The 25,013-nt window shown below is 43.1% G+C and overlaps 1 protein-coding gene across 1 annotated transcript in view; it reads left to right on the top strand.

Moving 5' to 3' along the window:
• Positions 1 to 2,314: 2,314 nt before the first annotated feature.
• FAM114A1 (family with sequence similarity 114 member A1) overlaps positions 2,315 to 25,013 on the top strand; it is a 73,644-nt gene continuing 50,945 nt past the window's right edge. The window contains exons 1-3 of the mRNA XM_032135537.2: positions 2,315 to 2,348; positions 12,972 to 13,327; positions 22,684 to 22,771. Of these exons, the coding sequence (XP_031991428.1) occupies positions 12,980 to 13,327; positions 22,684 to 22,771 (436 nt within the window). The 5' untranslated portion in view covers positions 2,315 to 2,348; positions 12,972 to 12,979. The remainder of the gene's footprint in view (positions 2,349 to 12,971; positions 13,328 to 22,683; positions 22,772 to 25,013) is intronic.

Below are 25,013 nucleotides of genomic sequence, written 5' to 3'. Positions count from 1 at the left end.
AGAACATCTGATTGGGCTGTTATGGCTCAGCAGGGAAGGGAAGGCAGGTTAGCAAAGGTGCTTGCTGTCTCTGGGCAGGAGCAGAAGTCCCAGGCACAGACATTTGTGTATATGCTACACCAAAACACACCTGTTGCATCTGGAACGTAATTTGATAAGACTCGCAAAGCCAGAACTGGAAGGGATGGTGCCGAGCAATGCTCTTTATTTTAGAGGTGGAAAAACTGAGTTACAGAAGCCAAGTGTTAGTTAAGTTTCAAAGTCTGGCTCAATTCAAAAAAGCTATTGATCTCAATTTAAAGCAGTTTCCACCCACTCTCACATTAAGATAACTTTCTAGTTTTTCTATGAATTTAAAAATAACAGGCTGGGTGTGGTGGCTCACACCTGTAATCCCAACACTTTGGGAGGCCGAGGTGGGCAGATCACTTGAGGTCAGGAGTTCGAGACCAGCCTTGCCAACATGGCAAAACCCTGTCTCTACTGAAAACAAAAAAATTAGCCAGGCATGGTGGCGGGTGCCTGTAATCCCAGCTACTCGGGAGGCAGAAGAATCGCTTGAACCCAGGAGATGGAGATGGTGCCACTGCACTGCAGCCTAGGCCACAGATCAAGACTCTGTCCCCCTAAAAAATAAAATAAAATAAATATTCAGTAGCTTAAAAATTATTAATATAAAAATATTTAATAAAAATATTAAATAAAAAATATAGTGGGGCACAGTGGCTCACACCTGTAATCCCAGCACTTTGGGAGACCGAGGTGGGTGGATCACCTGAAGTCAGGAGTTCAAGACCAGCCTGACCAACATGGTGAAACCCCATCTCTACTAAACAATACGAAAATTAGCCAGGTGTGGTGGCACGCACCTGTAATCCCAGCTACTCGAGAGGCTGAGGCAGGAGAATTGCTTGAACCCAGGAGGCAGAGGCTGCAGTGAGCTGAGATCACGCCACTGCTTTCCAGCCTGGACGACAGAGCAAGACTCCATCTCAAAAAAATGAATTAATAAATTAATTAATATATATATGGAAGAAACGGGAATATAAGGAGCAACCTAATTGTCAGTAGGAGAATGATTGAATGAAATATAATTACAAACATATTGCAATATATAAGACAAGTCTTAGAAGAGTGGTTTTGGTTGATATGTATTGACCAAGAAAGATGATTATAATATGTAATAAATAGCGGAAAATTTACAAAATATGTCAACATCTCACCATTTTTATAAAAAAGCAAACAAAAAGCTGTTTATGTAGACATGTATTTATATAAGCTTAGAAAAACTACGGTAGGATCCACACACTATAAAAAATGGTAGTGATATTGAAGGGGAGAAACTGAGGCTATTTTTTCTTTAACTTTGAATTTATAATTCTTTAAAAAGAAGAGGGGATGGAGTGGGAGAAAGAGGAGGAAATCTGCCTTAAACACATCGCTCAGAAAGAATCACTATTTTTAAATTGTATTTCCTCCGACTTTTATATAAAATACAAAATTGTTTACAAAACTAGTTAATACTATAAACACTGCGCTTCCTCCGCATCTGAGTTCATATTAAGCCATATTTGAGGAAGGCCTTAATACGTGGCCTTCCTTCCATGTCAACGAATTCTCATTTTTAAGGGCTACAACATATTCGATGTCTGAAGTTACTGTAGCTTACTTCACCAATCTTACTGGGGGACATTGAGATTGTCTCCGGCTTCCCCCCCCGCCTCCCGCAGAAACAACTACAACAAACATCCTTGTACATACATATTTATTTGACTGCTTACTTAGGACAAATTCACAAATGTGGAATTCCTAGGCCAAAGCTAATACATCGGAGTTTTGACCCACAGCTCCAAACTGGCCTGCTGGAAAGTGGGTTTTCGTTGTTTGTTCGGGGTTTGTTTGTTTGTTTTAAATCTATCACACTCCCACCGACAAGGCAAGTGAGTGCTGCTTAACGCAGAATCAGGAGCTCAAACTTTGGCTGAACTTGAGCGACCTCTTCCCAGTGACACGGCGGGGCTTTTCCAAGCGCTTTTAAGGAAAGGAAAGGGATCTGGCGAACCCCGAGACCCACCCGCCCTGGGCTGGACAGGGGGCGCGCTCTGGCTCTCTGCGCTGGCACAGGGGTGGGACAAGCCAAGTTTCCAGGAGGCTCGCCCAGCGCGGGCCCGGCCCTCGCAGCGTGGGGCTGGCCGGGCGTCCCCGCGGCGCTCCCCGTGGGGCGGGGCGCAGGCAGGGCGGGGCCCCCTCTCCAGCCGCCCGCCCTCCGGCCGCGTCCCCGCCGGCCCTGCAGACGTGGCGGGGCGGGACCCGCCGGGCACTCCCGCGCGTACTCGGCCGCCTGAGCGGTAAGAGCCCCGGGCACCGGGTCCCCATCCCCTTCCCTGGGGGGCGGGCGAGCGCGGGGGCGGCCGCCCGGGGGTGGTGGGAACACCATACCGTGGCGCCTCGTCCGGGACCCACGAATCCTGCCCTCTGCGTTAGTGAGCAGCCGTGGTCTGGGAGGACCCGGCTCTGGGGTGAGGGTCTGGGGCGGCGCGGCCGAGGGCCCTGCGTGGGTGCGGGCGTGTGAGTGTGTGTGTGTGAGTGTGTGTCGCTCCAGGTCCACGCTCATGCACACACCCACACGCCCACACTCAGTGTCTGCTCCCTCGGTCGGCGTGAACCTCCGCGGAGCCTGCCTGGACCTCCCAAAGTATCCAGTCCTGGCACCAAGCAAGTCTGGAAAAGTGCCCCCAGTGGCTCGGGGCCGAGTCACAGGCGGGCTGCAGGGTCCCCTAGCCCGGGCACGAAGGGAGCAGGTCCCTGTAAGACAGAGGCCTCGTCCCGGGGTGCGCCTGCCCTCGGCCTTGGCACAGGGAGCTCAGGCCTTGACCTCCCCGCTCCCCTCGAATTACCCCTCCCCCAGCAGCCGACCCACGCCCTGCTCTTCCAGTCCAGCCAACACTCTAAGCAGGCACCGCCTCCATTCGCAGCCCCCGGGATGGGTCCCACTCCCTACCCCAGATCCCCAGGCCCCCTCCACCCGGTCGGCTAGCCCTCGCCTCTGCCATCCGGTGAGTATTTCCAGGCACCTCAGACCAGGCGCCTGAACGTCACTGCGTTTTCCTAAGTAGGAAGACTTCTCTCTGTGGGCTGTGAGAGCATTACCTACGCCCTACTGATCCCATCAGTTCCCATCCTAAACATCTTGAAGGACACAGGCAGGTGGCTTTTTAAATCAGTGTCCTCTGAACTCCCTGTGACCTCAGCCAACCTATGACAACTGAGAACGAGACAGGCTCTATCCTCAGAGCCTCTTTTTGCCCTCTCTGCAGCCTAGTGGCTCCTGCCCTACCCCACCCATATGCCTGCGTCCCCGCCCTCCTTTCTTCCATCAAGCCTGAGCTTGGGAAAGAATCTGATAAACTTCTTACGTTGTAACCTTTAAGTGAAGGAATGAGACGTTAGGGATGGACTTGAGGCACAAGTGAGACAGTGCAGAAGGAATTTGAGGGTCGGAGGGGGCCTTCTTGAATCTGAGCGATTCAGACCATAAAAGTATTGTCTTTCTTTATTTGACCAGGCTTACATCAAACATGATTTCTCTTTTATTAATATCAAACACAATGTATTTCAATTCAGTAAATATCTGAGGGACAGAAACCAACCTAGGTGCTGTTGGTCACAGTCTTGGAAGACAGAATGCAGAAGTAAATACATGGAATAGAAATCTGTGCAAAGTGCCAAAAACATAGGAGAGGTAGCAGTTATTTCATTGGAAGGAGTGGGGCAGATTAAGGAAAAATTCAGAAGGAAAGGTAACATTAGACATTGGGTGTCTAGAGGAATAGGAGTTTGCCGGGCAGCTGGAGGAAGGGCAGCACCGGGACAGAGGAACTAGCGTAAGCAAAGGCAGGGAGATGTGAAGAGTTATGGGGAATGGAGAAAAGACTGGTGAGGCAGGAGTGGAGGGTACTGAGAGTTGCAAGAGGTGGAGAGAGATTGGAGCTGGATTGTGACAGGAAGTGTGAAGCTATTTACCCCTAATGGTTTTTAAACAGGGGAGCAAATAGGTCCAAAAATGCCTGGCAGCCACACAGAGAATAGGCTGGGGCCTGGGTACATAGACTTGTCAAGCTTTATACAAACTCATACGAACTGCTACAACCTCATTAAGAGCCTCTCATCCAGAGTTTTTATTCCTGGTCCTTCGCTGACCGGCACTTTTTTTTTTAAGTGGGGGAGATGACCTCACACAGGATATCATGATAACCAAATTTTTATGCTGCCAAGTCAGGCCATTTTTAAAAAAAAAATCCATCCACTGTCACTACTATTTCATAAAATGAAAGACATTTTAATACCAAGAAAAAGCACAAAGGCTAAACTTGAAAGATGAAGGCAGTCCTTTACATTTAATAAATTTAGATATATGAAAAACTTGCGATCTTGTCCTCATTTTTCTCTGTCATCACAGACTTGCCCCAGTACTGCAGGTGGGGTTTGGAAAAAAAGCATCTAGATCAGCTTGTCCATCCTAGCTTTACAGAGGAGCAGGTGTAAGCGCAGTGAGGATGAGCAAGTTGTGTGCCCACAAAGGGATACTGGGACGAGAGGCCACATCCCTTGATGCCTGCAAGGCACAACTCTTTCCACCTCAGAATACCATCGCTCCCACCTCTCATTATTCCTCCACGCAGCCTCGTGTCCTGGCCTCTCAGACACCTGTCCTGAATCACTAGAGTCCATCCCTGATGCTTGGACATTTGCACATGCTCTCATCCCACCAGGCCTGAATCACCACATCAAAGACACTTTCAAGGTTCTCCCTTGCACAGGGTCAGTGTAGTTCAGGCACATCTGTCCTTGATTTGCTGTGCTGTTTTGCATCACTTTTCAACTGTTTTGTGTTAGCTCCTCAAACAGATGATTCATTTCTGAAGGATAGTGACCATGTCTTCTGTTTTATACTTATTTTTGGAGCTGTGATGTTGCTGCTTCAATACCTTGCATTGTTCTGGGAGCATTTTAGGTGATGAATGAATTTACTCATGAAAAACTAACTTATTCCCAGCACACAAAGACTTCTTTATATGCCACCCTTCCTCTCCTTAGAGTTTCCTGAAGCAGCCTCCTTGTTGCTGTGGGTTGAGTCTCCCTAGCCTCCAGTCCACGAGACATGGCTACAGTGATCAATGTTCCTAACCATAAATCAGGAAAGGTTTCTAAAACGGTCTGGCTTATGGAACACCCAGACGGAGGTGGAAACCGTCCCAGAAAACACAGTGCTTGTCACAACTGTAATCCTGGTGGACTCCAGCAGCCCCTGCTCAGAAACAGTTGTGTATTTCAAACACACAGTTTCTAGTGGTTTCATACAAAAGGGTACAGTCTGAAAAATGATTACATTTCCCCCATCATGATAGCATCCACAGTCGATAAAGGTCTACCAGAACAACCAAACAAAAAATAAATGTTTTTTCATTTTGATTTGGGGAAAATTAGACCTGTAACAAGTAGAGATAAATATGGATTAGAGATACACACAATTAGAAATTGAAATAGGGCTGATCTTGCATGACGCTTTTTTTTTTTTTACAATTAGAAATTGAATTAGGGCTGATCTTGCATGGCTTTTTTATTTATTTATTTATTTATTTTGAGACAGGGTCTCACTCTGTCACCCAGGCTAGAGTGCAGTGGCATGATCTTGACTCACTGCAGCCTCTGCCTCCCAGGTTCAAGCAATTCTCATGCCTCAGCCTCCAGAGTAGCTGGGATTACAGGCACGTGCCACCATGCCCAGCTAATTTTTTTGTATTTTTAGTAGAGACGGGATTTCACTCTGCTGGGTGGGCTAGTCTGGAACTCCTGGCCTCAAGTGATCCGCCGGCCTTGGCCTCCCAAAGTGCTGGGATGTGAGCCACTGTGCCTGACTGATGACCATTCTTAAATTTAACAGATGTAAAGATCTAGTATTACTAAAATTTATAAATTATCCATAAATATTTTAAACAATAATCTATAAATATTTTAAATAATAATCCATAAATATTTTTTGACAATAATCCATAAATATTTTTTAACAAAGCCCTTTTAACATCTTACAGCTGAGTTTCTGGGGTATTTCTGAAGAGATGGTTTGTGTTGGTTGAATGCAGAGCAGCCACAGAGAAGAGTTTTATTGCAGCACTTTTTCTACAGTTGGGGTAAACTGACCTAAGGTAATTTGGCCATCAGAGATAGGTAAGGGCTGGTATACAAAGTTTAGGATATTCAATGTTGGCCATGGGTTGTCAAGGAGCCGGGTTCAAGCCTAGCTGAAATAGTAAAGAATGATAGAAACCCACTGTATAGAGAAGGGGTAGTATTGTGGGTGGTTTATGGGAGGTGAGTAGAATTGATGGGGGCTGCTAAAAAGGCTGTTGTCATTTGGAAGTTTACAAAATCTTTGTGAAAACCCCTCTCTGAATCAGGCCTAGCCTCTGCAACTTCCCTACCAAGAGCTAAATTACCATGAATCCAAGTTCACTGATGGAATTCTGCCATAAACCCACACAGGTATTAGCAAATAGGCTTAGTTAACCAGTCTGTTCTTATAAGCTCAAGGAAGTCCTAGCTCACTGTCCTTTTAGGCCTGTGTTCTAGAGGCAGGACTCAGCTAAGCTTCTAGTCACCTTCAGGCTTTGGAGTCCTGTATTCAGCTAGAGAACCTAGAAGAACCCTACTCCAAAGGGTAAGTCAGCTGCTGGATTCAGTGCAATCTCATGTCTTGGGTACAGAAGCAGAGAAAGCACCTGTACGTTATTTCTTGCCAATCCACATGTCTGAGGCATCTTTCATGTCACCAGTGAAAAATTATTTCTCATATCCCTTATGCTAATTAGCATACCCTGGAGTGCCCATCAGAGAAGATGGTAGAAGAACCCTCTAAAAAGAGGTGGACACCTCATTATAGATTTTTAAGTGCTTACTAAAGACCCCTGGATAGTATATTCCTGAATAAGGCACTTTAGATGTCACCCTTAGGACATAAATTAAAACTAAGTAACATGCACGTGTCACATAGTATATGCTGAACTATTTTAGAATACTTCATGAACAAGATAACAACACACGAGGACAAGGCTTGTACACTCAGGCATCCATAATGGTTTTTATTTACCCATAAGAGTTTATCACAGCCGGATTTACTCTGATGTTCCTGCTTATAGAAAAGTGAAATAGTTTGGGACTTCTTAATAATCCAGATTAATAATAAGGATTTTCAAATTACCTTACAAAGAAATAAAAAGATCGGACAATGTCTACCATCTACTGATTTAAAAAAATGAGAATAAAAGTGATGGCAAGGTATCATTTATTCATGAACCATTCTCCTCATTGTTGTGTCCATACGACTCATGTGAGGATAATAAATTAAGACAGGGAAATCTTTAGGCCATGGCAATCAAGCAAAGTCCTAGGCCATGGGTAAGCAGACATTTTCGGAAACAGGCCAGATAGTAAATATTTTAGGCTTTGTGACTTTGCAGCCCATATGGCCTGTGTTGCAATGACTCAACTCCGCTATTGTAGTGCCGGAGAAACCATGACGGTCCCATATGTAAACAAAGGGTGTATCTCTGGTCCAATAAAACTGTGTTTACCAAAACAGGCAGAGGACAAGATTTGGCCAGCAGACTGTGGTTTGCCAACACCCTGTCCTAGGCTAGGCCTGATTCAGAGAGGGGTTTTCACAAAGATTTTGTAAACTTCCAAATGACAACAGCCTTTTTAGCAGCCCCCATCAATTCTACTCACCTCCCATAAACCACCCACAATACTACCCCTTCTCTATACAGTGGGTTTCTATCATTCTTTACTATTTCAGCTAGGCTTGAACCCGGCTCCTTGACAGCCCATGGCCAACCTTGAATATCCTAAACTTTGTATACCAGCTCGAGGGAAGTTTGCATTCATTGCCATTCTTACATGTAGACTTGTTTACAGGAATATTATCACTGAATTCAAGGTCTGGCAGATATTTTTGCTTATACGAATACATTCTAACTCAATTAACTGGGAGGTGAAGGAAAAAAAGAAAGACAATACGGAAATGTCAAGTCATTTGGAACCATCTGCTGTAAGAGAGCTCCTGAGTGTCTGTACACAAATATTAATCTAACTCAACAGGCATATTTGTTGAGCTTCCTACGATGCACAGGAAGCCATGCCAAGTACTATGTAGAATATGAATACAAAACAAGGAAGGTCTTTGTCTCTATAGAATTTACAAATCATAGGAAAAACTGAAGCAACTCTAATCAAAGAGGACTTTAACTTTCTAAAGTAAGATAAACACAAAATGCCCTCAGAAGGGTTCAGATGGAAAATGTTCAACCTGGAGGAACGAAGAATGGAGGAGGCAGTCATTTTAACTGGGCCTTCAATGTGCAAAAGAACAACATATGGAACCAACAGCCCCCGAGGGTCTCTTGTGGATGTGCCAGGCATTGCACAGATATTTATACTGTCTCACTTAAGGTTTTGTAGGAAATCGTGGGAGGTAAGTCTGGTGGGATCAGAGCCCAGAGGTCCCTGGATACCAGCTGAAGCATGCGGCCTCATCTCAGGAGGGAGAGGAAGGGGGAGCTCCTGAGGATGTGTGAGTAGGAGAGCCGTGTAATTAGAGCCATGAGGTGAAGGATGGGAAGTAAGGGGAAGAGCTGCAGTGAACAGGGGAACCCAATATACTGAAATAGTCATCCTGAACCATAATGAGGACCTTGCCGTGAGAATAGGAGTAAAAGAATGCAGATAGATTCTCAATAAAGAGCCTCTAGGATTTGGCCACTGACTGAATGTAAGAAAAGAGGCAGATGGCATTGCTGATAGGGCTCTGATGTGGTTCAGTCTCAAAGTCAGACGTGGGTTCAAATTTCAAATGTACAATTTACTAAAAGTGTGACTTCTGACCTTCAGTTTCCTTGTCTGTAAAATGGAGCTGATAACATTCAACTCACAGGAGATAATACATTTAAAGAGCATGGATAAAGTAAGCACTCAATAAATGATAGCTGTTGATACTATATATTCTTGAGAGGGTAAAGGCGTGGTAAATGACAGCTCTGAGTTATTGGGAAAATCTGTGTGTGAGATGGTATCTCATTATGGTTTTTATTTGCATTTCTCTAATGATTAGTGGTGTTATGCATTTTTTCATATGCTTGTTGGCCACCTATATGTTTTCTTTTGAGAATACCTATTTATGTCATTTGCCCATTTTTTAATGGTTTTTATTTTGTTTTGTTTTGTTTTTTGCTTGTTGATTTAAGTTCCTTACAAATTCTGGATATTAGACCTTTGTCACATGCATAGTTGCAAATATTTTCTGCCATTATGTAGGTTGTCTATTTATTCTGTTGATAGTTTCTTTTGCTGTGGAGAAACTCTTTTGTTTAATTAGCTCCCACTTGTCAATTTTTGTTTTTGTTGCAATTGCTTTTGGAGTCTTTGTCATGAAATCTTTGCCAGGGCCGATATCCAGCATAGTGTTTCCTAGGTTCCTAGGTTTTCTTCTAGAGTTTTTATAGTTTTGGGTTTTACATTAAAGTCTTTAGTCCATCTTGAGTTTATTTTTGTATATGGTGTAAGGAAGGGGAACAGTTTCAATCTCCTGCATACGGCTGGCCAGTTATCCCAGCACAATTTATTGAATAGGGAGTCCGTTCCCCATTGTTTGTCATTGTTGGCTTTGTCAAAGATCAGATGGTTTAGGTGTGTGGCTTTATTTCAGAGTTCTCTATTCTGTTCTGTTGGCTTATGTGTTTTATTTTTGTGCCAGTACCATGGTGTTTTGGTTACTATAACCTTGTAGTATAGTCTGAAGTTGGGTAGTGTGATGCCTCCAGCTTTGTTCTTTTTGCTTAGGAATGCTTTGGCTATTTGGGCTCTTTTTTTGGTTCCACATGAATTTTAGAATATTTTTTTCTAATTCTATGAAAAACATCATTGGTAGTTTGATAAGAATAGCATTGAATCTGTACATTGCTTTGGGTAGTATGGCCATTTTAACAATAATGATTCTTCCTAACCATGAGCATGGAAAGTTTTTCCATTTGTGTCATCTCTGATTTCTTTGAGCACTGTTTCGTAATTCTCGTTGTGCAGCTCTTTCATCTCCCTGGTTAGCTGTATTCCTACGTATTCTGGGTTTTTTTGTAGCTATTGTAAATGGAATTGCATTCTTGATTTGGCCCTCAGCTTGGACATTATTGGTGTATAGAAATGCTACTGATTTTTGTACATTGATTTTGTATCTTGAAACTTTGCTGAAGTTGTTTATCAGATCTAGGAGCCTTTGGGCAGAGACTATGGGATTTTCTAGGTGTAGAATCATATCATCTGCAAAGATAGTTTGTCTTTCTCTCTTACTATTTTATTTCGTTCTCTTGCCTGATTGCTCTGGCTAGGACTTCCACTACTGTGTTGAATAGAAGTAGTAAGAGCGGGTATCCTCATCTTGTTGTGGTTCCTAAGGGGAATGCTTCCAGGTTTGCCCCTTCAGTATGGTGTTAGCTGTGGGTTTGTCATAAAAGGCTCTTATTACTTTGAGATATGTTCCTTCAATACTTAGTTTGTTGAGACAGAACATTTTTATCGCCACTGAAAGTTCCATTGAATAGTGCTGCTTTACATGATTATCAATAATTTGTAACTTTAAAAGGGTTTTCTGCTTTAATGGCTACATTCCTTACTTGGTTTCTACCTCACTTCTTACCTTTCAAGTTTATCCTTGACTAAACCATTGTTTAGGCCTTCATCAGCTGGTCCCCAACAAGGAATACTGTGTATATATAGGTCTCTTTCTCACTGTGAATTTCTGACAAAGATGTTGCAAAGCTAAATGGCAAGTATTTTTTTGATAAGTACTCAGGTATTTTCTAGACTTACTCTTTTTTTTTTTTTTTTTTGAGACAGTCTCGCTTTGTCACCCAGGCTGGAGTGCAGTGACACGATCTCAGCTCACTGCAACCTCCACCCCCCAGCTTCAAGCAATCATTGTGCCTCAGCCTCCTAAGTAGCTGGGACTACAGGTGCGTGCCACCACGCCCAGCTAATTTTTGTATTTTTAGTAGAGACAGGGTTTCACCATGCTGACCTTGGCTGGTCTTGAACTCCTGGCCTCATGTGATTCACCCACCTCAGCCTACCAAAGTGCTGGGATTACAGGTGTGAGCCATTGCACTCTGCCTTCCTATGCTTGTTCTCATTATTGCTACAAATATAATTAATAAAGCCAGAGTCAATAATTTTAAAGATACAGGTAATACTCTTAGTTCCAATAGGCATAGTCCTTCATGCCAAGTAAGAGCTCCAGGAAAGTTTAAAGATAGCCCTGTAGGTTTGTGTTAGCTTCCTATCAGTGCTGTGACAAATTACAACTAACTTTGTGGCTTTTGCCAACACAGACTTATTCTCTTGAAGTTCTGGAGGTCAGAAGTCTGAAATCAGTGTCCATGGGCTAAGGTCAAGTTGCTGGCAGCCTGGTTCCTTCTAGAGTCTTTGAGGGGAGAGTGGTTTCTTTTCCCTTTTCAGCTTCTGGTGGCCACCCATATTCCTTGGCTTTGGGCCTCTTCCTTCATCTTCGAAGTGCGTCACTCCAGCCTCTGCTTCTGCCATCACGTCACCTTTTCCTCTTTGTAATCAAGTCTCCCTCTGCCTCCGTATGATAAGGCCATTTGTGATCACATTTAAGGCCAACTCAGATGATCTAAAATAATCCCCTCATCTCAAGATCCTTAATTTACATCTGCAAGGTTGCTTTTGTTATGTAAGGTAACACTCACAGGTTCCAGGAATTGGGATATGGTCATCTTGGGGGCCATTCATTACTCCATCAATCCCCAACCTTTATGGCACCAGGAACTGGTTTTGTGGAAGACAATTTTCCCACAGATCAGCAGAAAGGGGTGCGGGGGACATGGTTTTGGGATGATTCAAGCACATTACATTTATTGTGCACTTTATTTCTATTGTTACTACATTGTAATTTATAATGAAATAATTATACAACTTACCACAAGGTAGAATCAGTGGGAGCCCTGAGCTTGTTTCCCTGCAACTAGATGCTCCCACCTGGGGATGATGGGAGGCAGATCATCAGGCATTAGATTCTCATAAGGAGTGCACAGCCTAGATCCCTCCCACGTGCAGTTCACAATAGGGTTCATGCTCCTATGAGAATCTAATGCCGCCGCTGATCTGATAGGAGGCGGAGTTCAGGTGGTAATGCGAGCGATGGGGAGCAGCTGTAAATACAGAGGAAGCTGTGCTCACTCACCTGCCACTCACCCACTGCTGTGCAGCTTGGTTCCTAACAGGCCATGGACTGGTACAGGGAATAATGCAGGGTTGGGGACCCCTGCATTATTCAGTCTCCCACAAGGTTACATAGAGTATCGGTTAAAAAAAAGTTTGCCAGGCTGGGCGCGGTGGCTCAAGCCTGTAATCCCAGCACTTTGGGAGGCTGAGGCAGGCGGAGCACAAGGTCAGGAGATCAAGACCATCCTGGCTAACATGATGAAACCCCATCTCTACTAAAAATACGAAAAATTAGCCAGGCACGGTGGCTCATGCCTGTAATCCCAGCACTTTGGGAGGCCGAGGTGGGTGGATCACCTGAGGTTGGGAGTTCGAGACCAGCCTGACCAACAGGGAAAAACCCCGTTTCTACTAAAAACACAAAATAAGCCAGGCGTGGTGGCACATGCCTGTAATCCCAGCTACTCGGGAGGCTGAGGCAGGAGAATCACTTGAACCTGGGAGGCGGAGGTTGCAGTGAGCTGAGATGATGCCATTGCACTCCAGCCTAGGCAACAAGAGCGAAACTCCATCTCAAAAAAAAAAAAAAAAAGTTTGTCCCTACCAGATTTATTTATCCAGGGCTTTGAATTGAAGCTTAACAATTCGATGAAAGCATGAGGTGTTTGTAATTGTGTTGACAGATACTAAAATGTCTGATGATGCTGGTGACACCTTAGCCACTGGAGACAAAGCAGAAGTTACTGAGATGCCTAACAGTGATTCTTTACCTGAGGATGCAGAAGTGCATTGTGATTCAGCTGCAGTTTCACATGAGCCAACACCAGCTGACCCCAGAGGGGAGGGGCATGAAAATGCAGCTGTGCAGGGTGCAGGGGCTGCTGCCTTTGGGCCCCCTGTGCAGCCTCAGGATGCCAACGCCATGGAGCCCCCTCTCAATGGAGACGTGACTGAGGATACACTTGCTGAGTGTATTGATTCCATCAGCCTTGAGGCAGAACCCAGATCCGAAATACCCCTGCAAGAACAGAATTATCCGGTAAGAATGGGTCATTCAATTCACTTCGGCCTAAGTTCTTGCTTATATCTACCATGTGCAGAGCTAGCACCAAGCTCTGTGGGTGGGAATTGGGAGTTCAAAATGTACTGTGACATCCCCTCTGTCATCAGAAATGTGTTGTATAGTGAGATTAGACATATACGAAAATAATTTGTCATAATATTTGTATTTTGATAAATGTATTATTAACAGTAACAGCCACCAATTATCAGACACAAGCTGTGTGCCAGGCACTCTGCTAGCCACTTTATATGTTATGTAATTCACTCCACCAACAGTTCAAACCTGGGTATTACTAACTCCAGCTTATACCTGTGGCAACCAGGCTCAGAGACGGTAGCTTGTCCTGGGCTACTTGGTTGTAAATGGAAAACATTGTAATATCACACATCATGACTCCAGATAATTAACAAGCCTGATTCCACCCTAAACAAGTCAATGTTTCTTTAAGATCACTGAAAATTTGATGAATATTTACAAGTCCATGGTGGAGATCTTCAGCCTTCAGATCACTGTTTTATCATCACACACCACCTTCCAGGGGAACAGAGGCAGAATGCACTCATCACCCCTCCCCTTTCAGTGCCTGCACCTATCTCTCAGGGTATGAGATAAGCCAGATCTCCTTGTTGGCACCTGGGCCACCAAGAAGACTATCCCCGCAGGGTTTTCCTGGAGGCTTCACCTCCAGCCACGTGGGGCCGGGCAGGGGTGGGAGACGCCCCGCATGAAAGGAGGAGACAGGCTGCTCCCCTCATCCTGTCTGGGATGGACTGCCTTCTAGAAGGGTGGTACAGGAGAGGGGAATTGGGGTCTTCCCTCAGCGAGGCCCAGCCCTGTTCATCCTGAAGTCACCCCCTTGAGGTGACTCTGCAGCATGACATGAGGGACAGGAACTAAACGGGGAACTAGGGGCCCTGGGCGTCCGCCCTCCAATCTATCATTTACTCCATGAGCTTGGGCCAGACAAACTAATGTCTCTACACTTCAGGTTTTTCCTCTATGAAGTGAAGAATTCTCACATGAAGACCTTGATGCATCCTTCTGACTAATGTTTTATGACTCTTGTATTCAAGATTGGGCTTCCCTCCCACCCACTTTTCTCAAGGGGTTTGACCCTCAGAACTGTCTGCGATGGGCTTCCTCAGAGGCAAGGTGTTTCCCTTCACTGCAAGTGTTTAAACAAAAGCTGAACAGTCATTTTGTAGGGATGTTATGGAAGCGATTTGAGGACCAGCTGGGAGTTTGGATCAGATAGAGTGAACATATACAAAATTTTGTTTATGGGTTTCAAGAGGTCGCTGACCCTTTGAAGCCATCCATAGATGCCCTAAATAATTAAGAGCCCCTAGACCAGAAGTTCTCAACTTTAGCTGAATGTTACCAACCACTGGAGGAGATTTAAAATATATTGAAGCCCGGGCAACGTGGCAAACCCTGTCTCTACGAAAAATACAAAAAATTAGCCAGGCATGGTGGCATGCACCTATAGTCCCTGCTACTCAGGAAGAGGCAGGAGGATCACCTGAACCCAGGTGGTCAAGGCTGCAGTGAGCCGAGATTGCACCATTGCACTCCAGCCTGGGCAATGACAGTGAAACTGTGTCTCAAAAAAATAAATAAAATAAAATAGAGTAGGATGGAATAGAATAGAACAGAAAATATTGATGCTAGGGTCCCAACCCCAAGGATTCTGATTCAGGAATGGGGCTTGGACATCAGCAATTTTTAAAAGTACCCCAGGTGGTTCTAATATTTGGCCAGGATTGAGAATAATTACTTTAGTCTAAAGAATTTTCAAGGTCCTTTTTATGATTCTTTGAGTAGGTGATCTTCAGTATCATTCCAGCTCTAAAATGCTTGGTGCTACAATAACACTTCAAAAGTATTTGGAGACAAGCCCTTTCATTCTTTTGGCTACTAGGACACTTTTTCATTCATTAATCTTAGAACAACAACAATAGCAATAACAGCCACAAAACACATAGGAAGTAAAAGTGGGACATTAATAAGCTGCAGGTTTGGCAGTTTGCATGGTATTGGTGAAGAGATGGACCACCAGATTATGTCAAGAATCAGCCCAAATAGGAAATGGCAGAGTGAGGATTTGAGCAGAGTCTTCCTGACTCCAGAGCCTGCTTTGCCTCCACACTGTCTTTCTCATGTAGGGAGCTATGGTTCCCAATTTTCATCCTAAGTGCTACTGTTAACAAATATCTTGGTACAGTAATAAAAATGTAACTTAGCCACACCATTCTCACCTAAGATGACTTAAATTATACAAGCTCTACTAATTCAAAATCCATACGCTGTTGATAGATTATACATTCCAATTTCAGACATAATAATTATAACAGGATTGTTCATGAAGATAGCACAGTAAGGCCGGGCGCGGTGGCTCATGCCTGTAATCCCAGCACTTTGGGAGGATAAGGCAGGTGGATCACTTGAGGTCAGGAGTTCCAGACCAGCCTGGCCAACATGGTGAAACCCTGTCTCTACTAAAAACACAAAAATTAGCCAGGCATGGTGGTGCATGCCTGTAGTCCCAGCTGCTTGGGAGGCTGAGGCAGGAGAATCTCTTGAACCCGGAAGGCGAAGGTTGCAGTGAGCTGAGATTGAGGCAGTGAGCTGAGATTGAGCCACTGCACTCCAGCCTGGGTGACAGCGAGACTCCGTCTCAAAAAAAAAAAAAAAAAATCAGTATGCTTCTACCACATTTGCCTTAAATGTTTTGGTCAAATGGAATGGATCTTGCTTTGAAAACACCTTGTATACTTCCTGAATGCTACAGAAATTGAGCTGGTTGGTAACAGGTACTCCACCTTCCCCACCCGCCACAACACTGACAGCATTTCAAGGACCTTGGAAAGGGGAGAAATTCCTAATAACAGAGCACCACAAAATTACCTGGATGGAAGTGCAAACACTGGCCTTGCATTCAAGTGATCCTCTTGCCTCACCTTACCAAGTAGATAGGACTACATGTGCATGCCACCACGCCTGGCTAATTTTTTAATTTTTCTGTAGAGACCAGGTCTTGCCATGTTGCCCAGGCTGGTCTTGAACTCCTGGCCTCAAGTGATCCTCCTGCCTCGGTCTCCCAAAGTGCTAGGATTATAGGAGTGAGCCACCAAAGCCAGCTCCTTGAATACCTTTATTTTTACCATCTAGAACCCCTTTCAGGTATTGAGAATGCTAGTAAATAGTCCACCATGTTTACCAATTAAAACCCATTCTTGCAATTCAGTGTGGTAATTGGTAAAGCATCAGATGTTACTAGATACAGATAATAGAATCTCTATAAATAGCTGCCTCCAGAGTATGGCTTTCCTGATGAGAATGCTGGCTGACCACCCTGGACTGTGCATATTTTATTGGAATGCTGACAGCACTTGGATTGTAGGTTAATTTGAGAAGCACTCATAATGTCACAATATGCATGTAGAAGCATTCTAATGTAAATTACTGAAATCATAATACTAAAAGATGGTAAAAAAGAAAAAAAGTGAGAGTCAGAAGACAGGCCATCAGAATAGAACACTAAGGCAGATATAAAAGTGGGTGAGCTTTGGATGCTACCGAGAGGTCAAGTAAGTAATAAAAAGACTAAAATTAGTCCATGGCTTTGACAACAGGAAGCCACTTGACCTTGATGAGAACGATTTCATGAAGTAGTGGCACAGGAGTCTTGCTGTGGAGGGAGGAGGGACAAGGAAGGTGAATACAGAAGACACGCACTTTTTTATTTTTATCTTTTTTGGAGACAGAGTCTCACTCTGCCTCCCAGGCTGGAGTGCAGTGGCATGATCTCAGCTCACTGCAACCTCCGCCTCCTGGGTTCAAGCGATTCTCCTGCCTCAGCCTCCCGAGTAGCCGGGATTACAGCATGCGCCACCACACCTGGCTAATTTTTGTATTTTTAGTAGAGACGGGGTTTCACCTTGTTGGCAGGCTGGTCTCGAACTCCCGACCTCAGGTGATCTGCCCACCTTGACCTCCCAAAGTGCTGGGATTACAGGCGTGAGCTATGGTGCCCGGCCACTATAAGCACCTTTTTTAAGAGACGAAGAAGAAAGATGTGGAGCAGACACCAGATAAGTTTGAAAGAAACATTTTGTTCATGTTGTGATTTTCATTTGTTGGTTTAAGATAGAGGAATCATGTGCATGATTAAATGTAACCTATCTAGAAAGCATGTATAGAAATGTAGCCTGGGCCAGGCATAGTGGCTCACACCTGTAATTCCGGCACTTTGGGAGGCCGAGGCGGGCAGATCACCTGAGGTCAGGAGTTCAAGACCAGCCTGGCCAACGAAGTGAAACCCTGTCTCCACTAAAAATACAAAAATTAGCCGGGCGCGGTGGTGTGCGCCTGTAATCCCAGCTACTCAGAAGGCTGAGGCAGGAGAATCGCTTGAGCCCGGGAGTTGTTGACTGCAGCGAACCAAGATCACACCACTGCCCTCCAGCCTGGGAGACAGAGCGAGACTCCGTCTCAAAAAAAAAAAAAAAAAAAAAAAAAAGGGAATGTAGCCCGTACAGGGAAGCAGCTTGTATAGAAAAAGGCTGAAAAGCTAGGAGAGAGTAAAACCAACCTACCCAGGCCAGGAGACGTGTAGGTGGAGGTGCTATGGTACCTAAGAGGAAGGTGCATTTCCATAATAATGAAAGGGAGGAAGTAATTGTGAATCGCAGGGTAGTGTACTTAGATTTGTGTTTAGATGGGTTTTTGGTGTAGGCCTGTGTATATTTTGTGCATAAAAAGAACTACTCAAACGTTTAATTGGGTTTAAACAATTCGTGTTCCATCTATGAAGATGACAAACTCAAAAACCCGATCCTTAGGCTTCACGTGAATCTCACAAATCTCACTGTTTAGAAGTCTAGCAAAATCAGTCACTTTCAAGGTACTTTTGGTTAATGTTCGGTTTGGTCCTTTTTACCAACTTAAACACGTTTAAATACTTTAAACTGCATTTATAATATATTCTACTTCCTTTTTAAGTACCTGAGTTACTTACTTATACAAAACCTTGCTAAGTACTTAATAATTGTTATAAAGCTACTAAAATAAATGTACAGAGTTGACTTAAAGACCTCTTAATAATGTGCAGAAACTTCAGATGATTTCAGCTTAAAATCAGAAGTCTAATAATTCAATTATTCATTTTTGATTGATTTTCAAAAACTGTCACCCTAATAGGTCAGATTCCTTCAATATTAGTAGTACAGAAAAGACCAAATATGCCCAAAAATATGAATAGCATACCTTCGATGCTTTCAACCTTTCTATATTTAATTTTTAATCTTCCCAAAGTTGAATGATGCATACTTACCAAGGAAGAAAATTAGCTGGAAATAACTGAGGCCATTTTCAATCAGATATTTTGACAAGAGTTTCAGACTCCAGAGCAATTTTCATCCTCCCAACTGTCATACTGACCCTCTTTTTAGAGTAGCTGTGTCATGAGTTACAAAAATTAAAAAGCATAGATCACCCTATGAGTTACAAAACTCATAGGTTTCATTGCACACATCCCTGGATGCAAGTTATACACAGCACCTGATTCTTGATCTGCTCAAGGAAATAGAACAACCAAGTTGCTCCTTCATCTTTAAGATAGGTACATATGTTTTCCATCTAAATGATAAAGGCCTTTGAGTTTGGTGGAGTTCTGGGATTTTGTTTTTTTCTGTCTAATAATACCTTTAAACTTGATAGCCTAAAATAAATGCATTTCCTATTTAATGATAAAGACCTTTAAATGGGATACCAGATGTGAAAATGTCTTTCCTATTTAAAGAACATTGAACTTGGGCCAGGTGCAGTCACCCGTAATCCTAGCACTTTGGGAGGCCAAGATAGAAGCATCACTTGAGGCCATGAGTTCAAGACCAGCCTGGGCAACATAGTGAGATCCTGTCTGTACAAAAAATAATTTTTAAAAATTACTAAGTGTGGTGGTGCATGCCTGTAATCTCAGCTACTTGGGAGGCTGAGGCAGGAAGATCACTTGAGCCCAGGAGCTGGAGGATGCAGTGAGCTATTATCATACCACACACTCCAGCTTGGGCAACAAATTGAGACTCTGTCTCCTAAGAAGAAAAAAGAACTGTGAACTTGATAGAATCCTGCATTCTTTCTTAGGACCACACAAAGGTTTAGATGTTTAAATGATCTCCAGTTGAATTTTGAATATCCCTCTTGACTAAGCCAAATCTAATTTGCTGTTACAAGAGTTATGGGGAGCAGGCGGGAAGTTGAGAGAGTTCTCATCTGATGGCTTTTTTTTCTCTATGTATTAGGATGTGAAGTTGTCCCACCTGAAGGAGTGGGAGTTCCGGAGGGAGGATGAGAAAAAAGTTTTTAAATCCCTCTATTGGTAATAGGCAATCTGAGCAGCTCCATGCTGCCCGTTGTAGCATCTCCTAATTGTGTGACATTAAGTCCATTTAAAGTGGAGACCATATTCGTGATGAGATATATTTATAATTCATGCTTAACTTTTTTATATTAAATATGTCTTTAGTCATTCGAGTATTTGCCATTTGATAACAAATATTTATAGCTGATCAAGAAGTCACAGCTCAATGTCAAAGGACTTTATTAATAAAGCAATTGAAGTAATCACTTATTATACAGCAAAAAGTTCTAGACTCATTTAACATTTATTTCCATTTGCTAGTCAATTACCGACTGTCAGAACATAATAAATATTATAAATTTGAGTCAGAAGCTGTCACTTCTAATTGTATTAACTCTTCCTAATCATAGGTAGTGATTTGTCCTGTGAAAGAATGATATTAATCACTGACTTCCATCTGTCTTCATAATGGTGTAAAATTGCCACTGGATTCCATTGCTGAAGTGAAGTAAATCAATGTAGACACCAAAAATGAAAGCAGGCAGTGATGAGTCATGAATATTTCCATTCATGTTAACAAGCTTCTCATTGTTTCCAGACAGAAAGAAAAAAAAAATGACAGCTAACTTTCAAAGCTTTTTGCTTCTTAGTCTTAAAAGTATAGTTTCTTCATATCATTATTTCTGGCTCACACTTATGGAGTACTTCTTATATGCCAGGCACTATGCTCACAGCATTATATGAATTATTCTTTTAATCTTCACAAACCGGTGAGGTTATTGGTACTTATACTTATGGCACTTATGCTACTGTTCTTTGCATTTTATAATGAGGAAATGAAGGCTTAAAACAACTTGAGTAACTTGTTGTCCAAAACAGTAGAGCCTGGAGTCAAACCCAAGCAATTTAACTTCCATAGCTTAGTCTTAACCAGTACTCTACACTGATGGGTGGCATTTGAATCAGTTAGGAATGCTTTTGAGTCGAAGTAACTAAAATCCAACATATAGTAGTTCACAAAATAGTGATATTTTTTTCTCTCACTTGATAGAAAGAATGGAGATAGGCAGCTACTTATGTTAGTTTAGTAGCTCAGCGGAGCCAGGACCAGTGACTGTGACTCCTTGGCCTTTCCCTTGTGGCAGCAAAAATGACTGCTTCAATTTGAAGCTTCATGTCCACATTCAGGGCAAGAAAAAGAGAAGGGGAAAGAGTGGGCACTTGCTGTAATTATCATGTATCATGAAAGCAAAAACTTTTCCATTTCTATATCTCATTGGTTGAAAACTGTTTCATATGGCCATCCTTATCTGCAAGGGTAGAAAACAGCAAGGGAGGCCGGGCATGGCGGCTCATGGCTGTATTCCCAGCACTTTGGGAGGCTGAGGCGGGCAGATCATGAAGTCAAGGGCTTGAGACCATCCTGGCCAACATGGTGAAACTTCGTCTCTACTAAAATGGAAAAAATGAGCCAGGCATGGTGTTGCGCGACTGTAGTCTCAGCTACTCGGGAGGCTGAGGCAGGAGAATGGCGTGAACCCAGGAGGTGGAGCTTGCAGTGAGCTGAGATCACACCACTGCACTCCAGCCTGGTGACAGAGCAAGACTCCATCTCAAAAAAAAAAAAAAAAAAAAAGGAAAAGAAAAAAGAAAACAGCAAGGGAGTCGGGAGTTGGGGATGACTAATGGACCAGCTGTGACTCAAAAGTTATGGAATCTACAAACGCTGTTTGAATTTTCCACTGCCTCCTTACTTTCTTTCTGCCCTTCCTTCCTTCCTTCCTTCTTCTCTCTTGAGTAAAAGAGAGCTATGATTCTCCATATAGGTAACTCATAGAATATTTATTCTTGCCTTGTTTTCTAGAATGTGTTCCCAGATAGAAAGAGAAAGCTGTGGTTCCCTACTTGAGTCAGGACTCATTGGTTGCAAGTAACAGAAACATGCATACCTGAGAAAATGGATGCATTTCAGCCATTTATTCAACAAATATTTATTAAGCCCTCATTATATTCCAAGCACTCTTCTAAGCTCTGGGAGTATATCAGTGAACAAAACATTAAAAAAACATGAACAAGAATATGAGAGAATCCCATAGAACCCAAAGATCAGAAAGCATCAGGGCCTTCGGCGGGACAGAAACCAGGGACTGAGAAGCTGTCAGGAATCCAAACAGCATTTCTAAGCCAATCTCCATTCTGCTCACTCTGCCTTCTGTTAATTCTTAGTCTGCGTGGTGGGTATAACGTGGTCACCCACACAGCCTGAGTTTTCAACTTCTGTTCATGCACACAGTTCACACTGAACCACAATCTCTCAGTTCCAATTCCAAAAACCTAGGCAAACGAATTGGAATCCACTGAGGTCAGGGACAGTCTTATCCCTGTGTTATAGGAGTCACCATGAGTGAAGCAGGGCACCTTGAATCAAAGGTTTCTACTTTGCAAGCCTTCCTGTCACTGCTGCCCATCCATCTCCAGGTGTATTGATGCTTTTTAGATACTTTGCTCATCATCCATGCCAAAGCACCTGCTTACTGCCCCAGAGTTTAAAAGTTAACTCTACCTTGAAGAGCACATTTTTTTAAGCCCTGTAAGAATTGCCTGGGTCTAGGTCATTTTGAACTTTTTCAAATCACTCTTGTGCCCTCATGCATATCTTTTTCCCATGCAGCCTTTTCCCTGTCTTCTAAATAATAAGAGAGAATCGAGGCTCAGTTAATATCAAACTCCCTTCTCACTTCAAACCAAGCCTTCAGAAGCCAACATGAGCACTAATCAATTTGGTTCCAAAGTACACATTGCAGTGTGGGTTGGGATATTCTTTTATGACCTTTATAAACTATAAGCCAATTAGATACGGTTGTTGGTGATTCTTTTCCAAACCTCCTCTTTGTTTCAAACCAATAGGTGTTTTTTCATTCAGAGATTTACTGAATTTCTGACCTGTGGCTAATCTGTTTTTCTCCAGGCTGTGGATTCCCCTCCAAGTGGAGGAGGATGGGCAGGCTGGGGATCCTGGGGCAAATCTCTGCTGTCATCAGCATCTGCCACAGTAGGTAAGCATTGTATGTTGCACTGGAATAGACAAAGTCCCACAGCCTAATAGGATAGGACGTTTTGATTGTACCATATACTAATAGAGTTTAACATTAGCCCGTGAGCACACCATGTTTGGCACTTACTATTCTAAGTGCTTCATTTATTCCTCCAATACATTTGTTCCTCAAAATAACCCTATATGGAGGAACTGTTGTTTGCTGCACTTTACAGATAAGGAAGTTAATCAGAGAGAGACAAAGACCTTGACCAAAGTCAGGAATGTCTGGGTTGCAATTTAAAAACCAAGTAGTATGGCTTTTAGCCACTATGTTATACGGTTTTTTAAAGTATAATATATTCTTAAAGCTTCGTGTTTATCATCCCACTTGAATTTTTTTAATGCACAACTCATCTACTCCCAAAAAGGATTTGAGATATCTTGATAAAAGGCATTTCATTAGCAGGATATTAAAATATAAGTAGAAAACAACGTGCTGGAAGGGAGGATATATATTTTATATATCCCATGGCTAATAGAGTTTTTGTAATTGAGTATTGACCTCAACTCTGAGCTTCTTGTCTGCCAGTACACTATTTATTTCTCTTTGAAAACAAAATTTTAATTTAAATAAATATATCTTTCTGGTTTTAAATTTTTAAAGAAATTTCCTGTATTTGTTCTTATACAAAGAGAAAATATGATGGACAGTGTAGTGTCTTCCTGAGTGCAAATTTGTCAAGATATTCTTCATGTTACCATTTCTTATATTCTCTCTTCGTGAGAACTGAAGGTATAACATCAATATGTCTAAGATAATTTAGCAAAGGCATTTCATCTTGAAGGTGGAAGGCAAGGAGAAGACAGGGGAAGCCACAGGTAACAGAGTTTTCACATCATCCACTTCAGGTATTCTAAGGTGCAGTCCATGGCCATGAGGACCTTGCGATGGGCCATGAATTGGTCCACTTCACTGTTACTCCTAAAACCAGGAAGGTCTTCAGGCCTTTTGCCCCACCCCAGTGGACCATGACCACAGTGTTAAGGGCCAGATATCTAACTTGATAGAGCTTAGGCTGCCTGGAAGAATGGATAGATTGCATTCCTCTAATTCCATCTCTGTCAAATATCAGTTTGCTCAGGAAGGCTCTGGGAAGAAGTAGCAGTGGCCAAATAAATGTTGACCTCTCTGGTAAGAGCCTAGAGGGCAGATTTTCTCTATTGCTTATTAAGGGGACAGGTATGCCTTGAGTACCACGTATGCAGATGACGAAATTAACTAAATTCAAGTAGAGGCGCCTGTTTTGTTTTCTGAACAGGATGGTATCTCTTCACACGGGTGAGGACAAGCACCTGCAGGCATCCTCTGTCCTTGGAAAAATGTTTGAACTTTTAGTGGCTATCAGAAGGATTTTGCCACTGGTGGCACTTAGAAGTGACATGCTTTCTAAGCCAAAAACTAAAAAGGAGGTTCTAAAAGATTGTTTTAATTAGAATAAGTCATGAAAAAGTAAGTAATATAGTCACTAAAATTATACAGCTCTTCTCGTGGTTTATATCATAAAACAGTCATGTGTCCTGGATGTTTCCAGTTTTAACGGCATCCAAAACCACTCTGGTTTATAATGAATTTGGTGCTTTGAGGTTTCTATTATAGATGGAGGACTTACTCTTTCATTAAACTTTTAAATATAAGTTCCTGCCACAGTAAATACAGAAATCATCTGCCCTGTGGTAGCAGCTATAGGTGCTCTCTGTGCACACTTAAAGGTGCATCTCCCTGTAACTGCTCTAGCCCTGGTTGGTCAGACCATTTGCTGTTGTTTCTCATTCAGTGTCTGTACCTCATTTGACTTTGGGCTCTGTTGGACCCTTCCAAGGTTTTCTGTCCATGGACTGACAGCTCTCCCATTGAATTTACTATCCAGCACCTTCTTCGGTGTCTTGCTGTAATCTGACCTTTGTATACATGCAGCTTTGGTTCCAGTGGATGATGCTCCAAGGCCTCTGGGTTTTGTTACCTGGTTCACATGTAACCAGTAGATGGCGCTGACTTTACTGCTTAAAAAGTGGGATGTGGCCCGGTGTGGTGGCTCAAGCCGGCAATCCCGGCACTTTGGGAGGCCAAGGTGGATGGATCATTTGAGGTCAGGAGTTTGAGACCAGCCTGGCCAACATGGTGAAAACCCATCTCTACTAAAAATACAAAAATTAGCTGGACGTGGTGGTGGGTGCCTGTAGTCCCAGCTACACGGGAGGCT

The sequence above is a fragment of the Hylobates moloch genome, unplaced genomic scaffold (assembly GCF_009828535.3).
Source record: "Hylobates moloch isolate HMO894 unplaced genomic scaffold, HMol_V3 SCAFFOLD_17, whole genome shotgun sequence".
Lineage (NCBI taxonomy): Eukaryota > Metazoa > Chordata > Mammalia > Primates > Hylobatidae > Hylobates > Hylobates moloch.
Note: the sequence above shows the minus strand (reverse complement) of the source record. Positions and strands in the feature narration are given on the sequence as shown.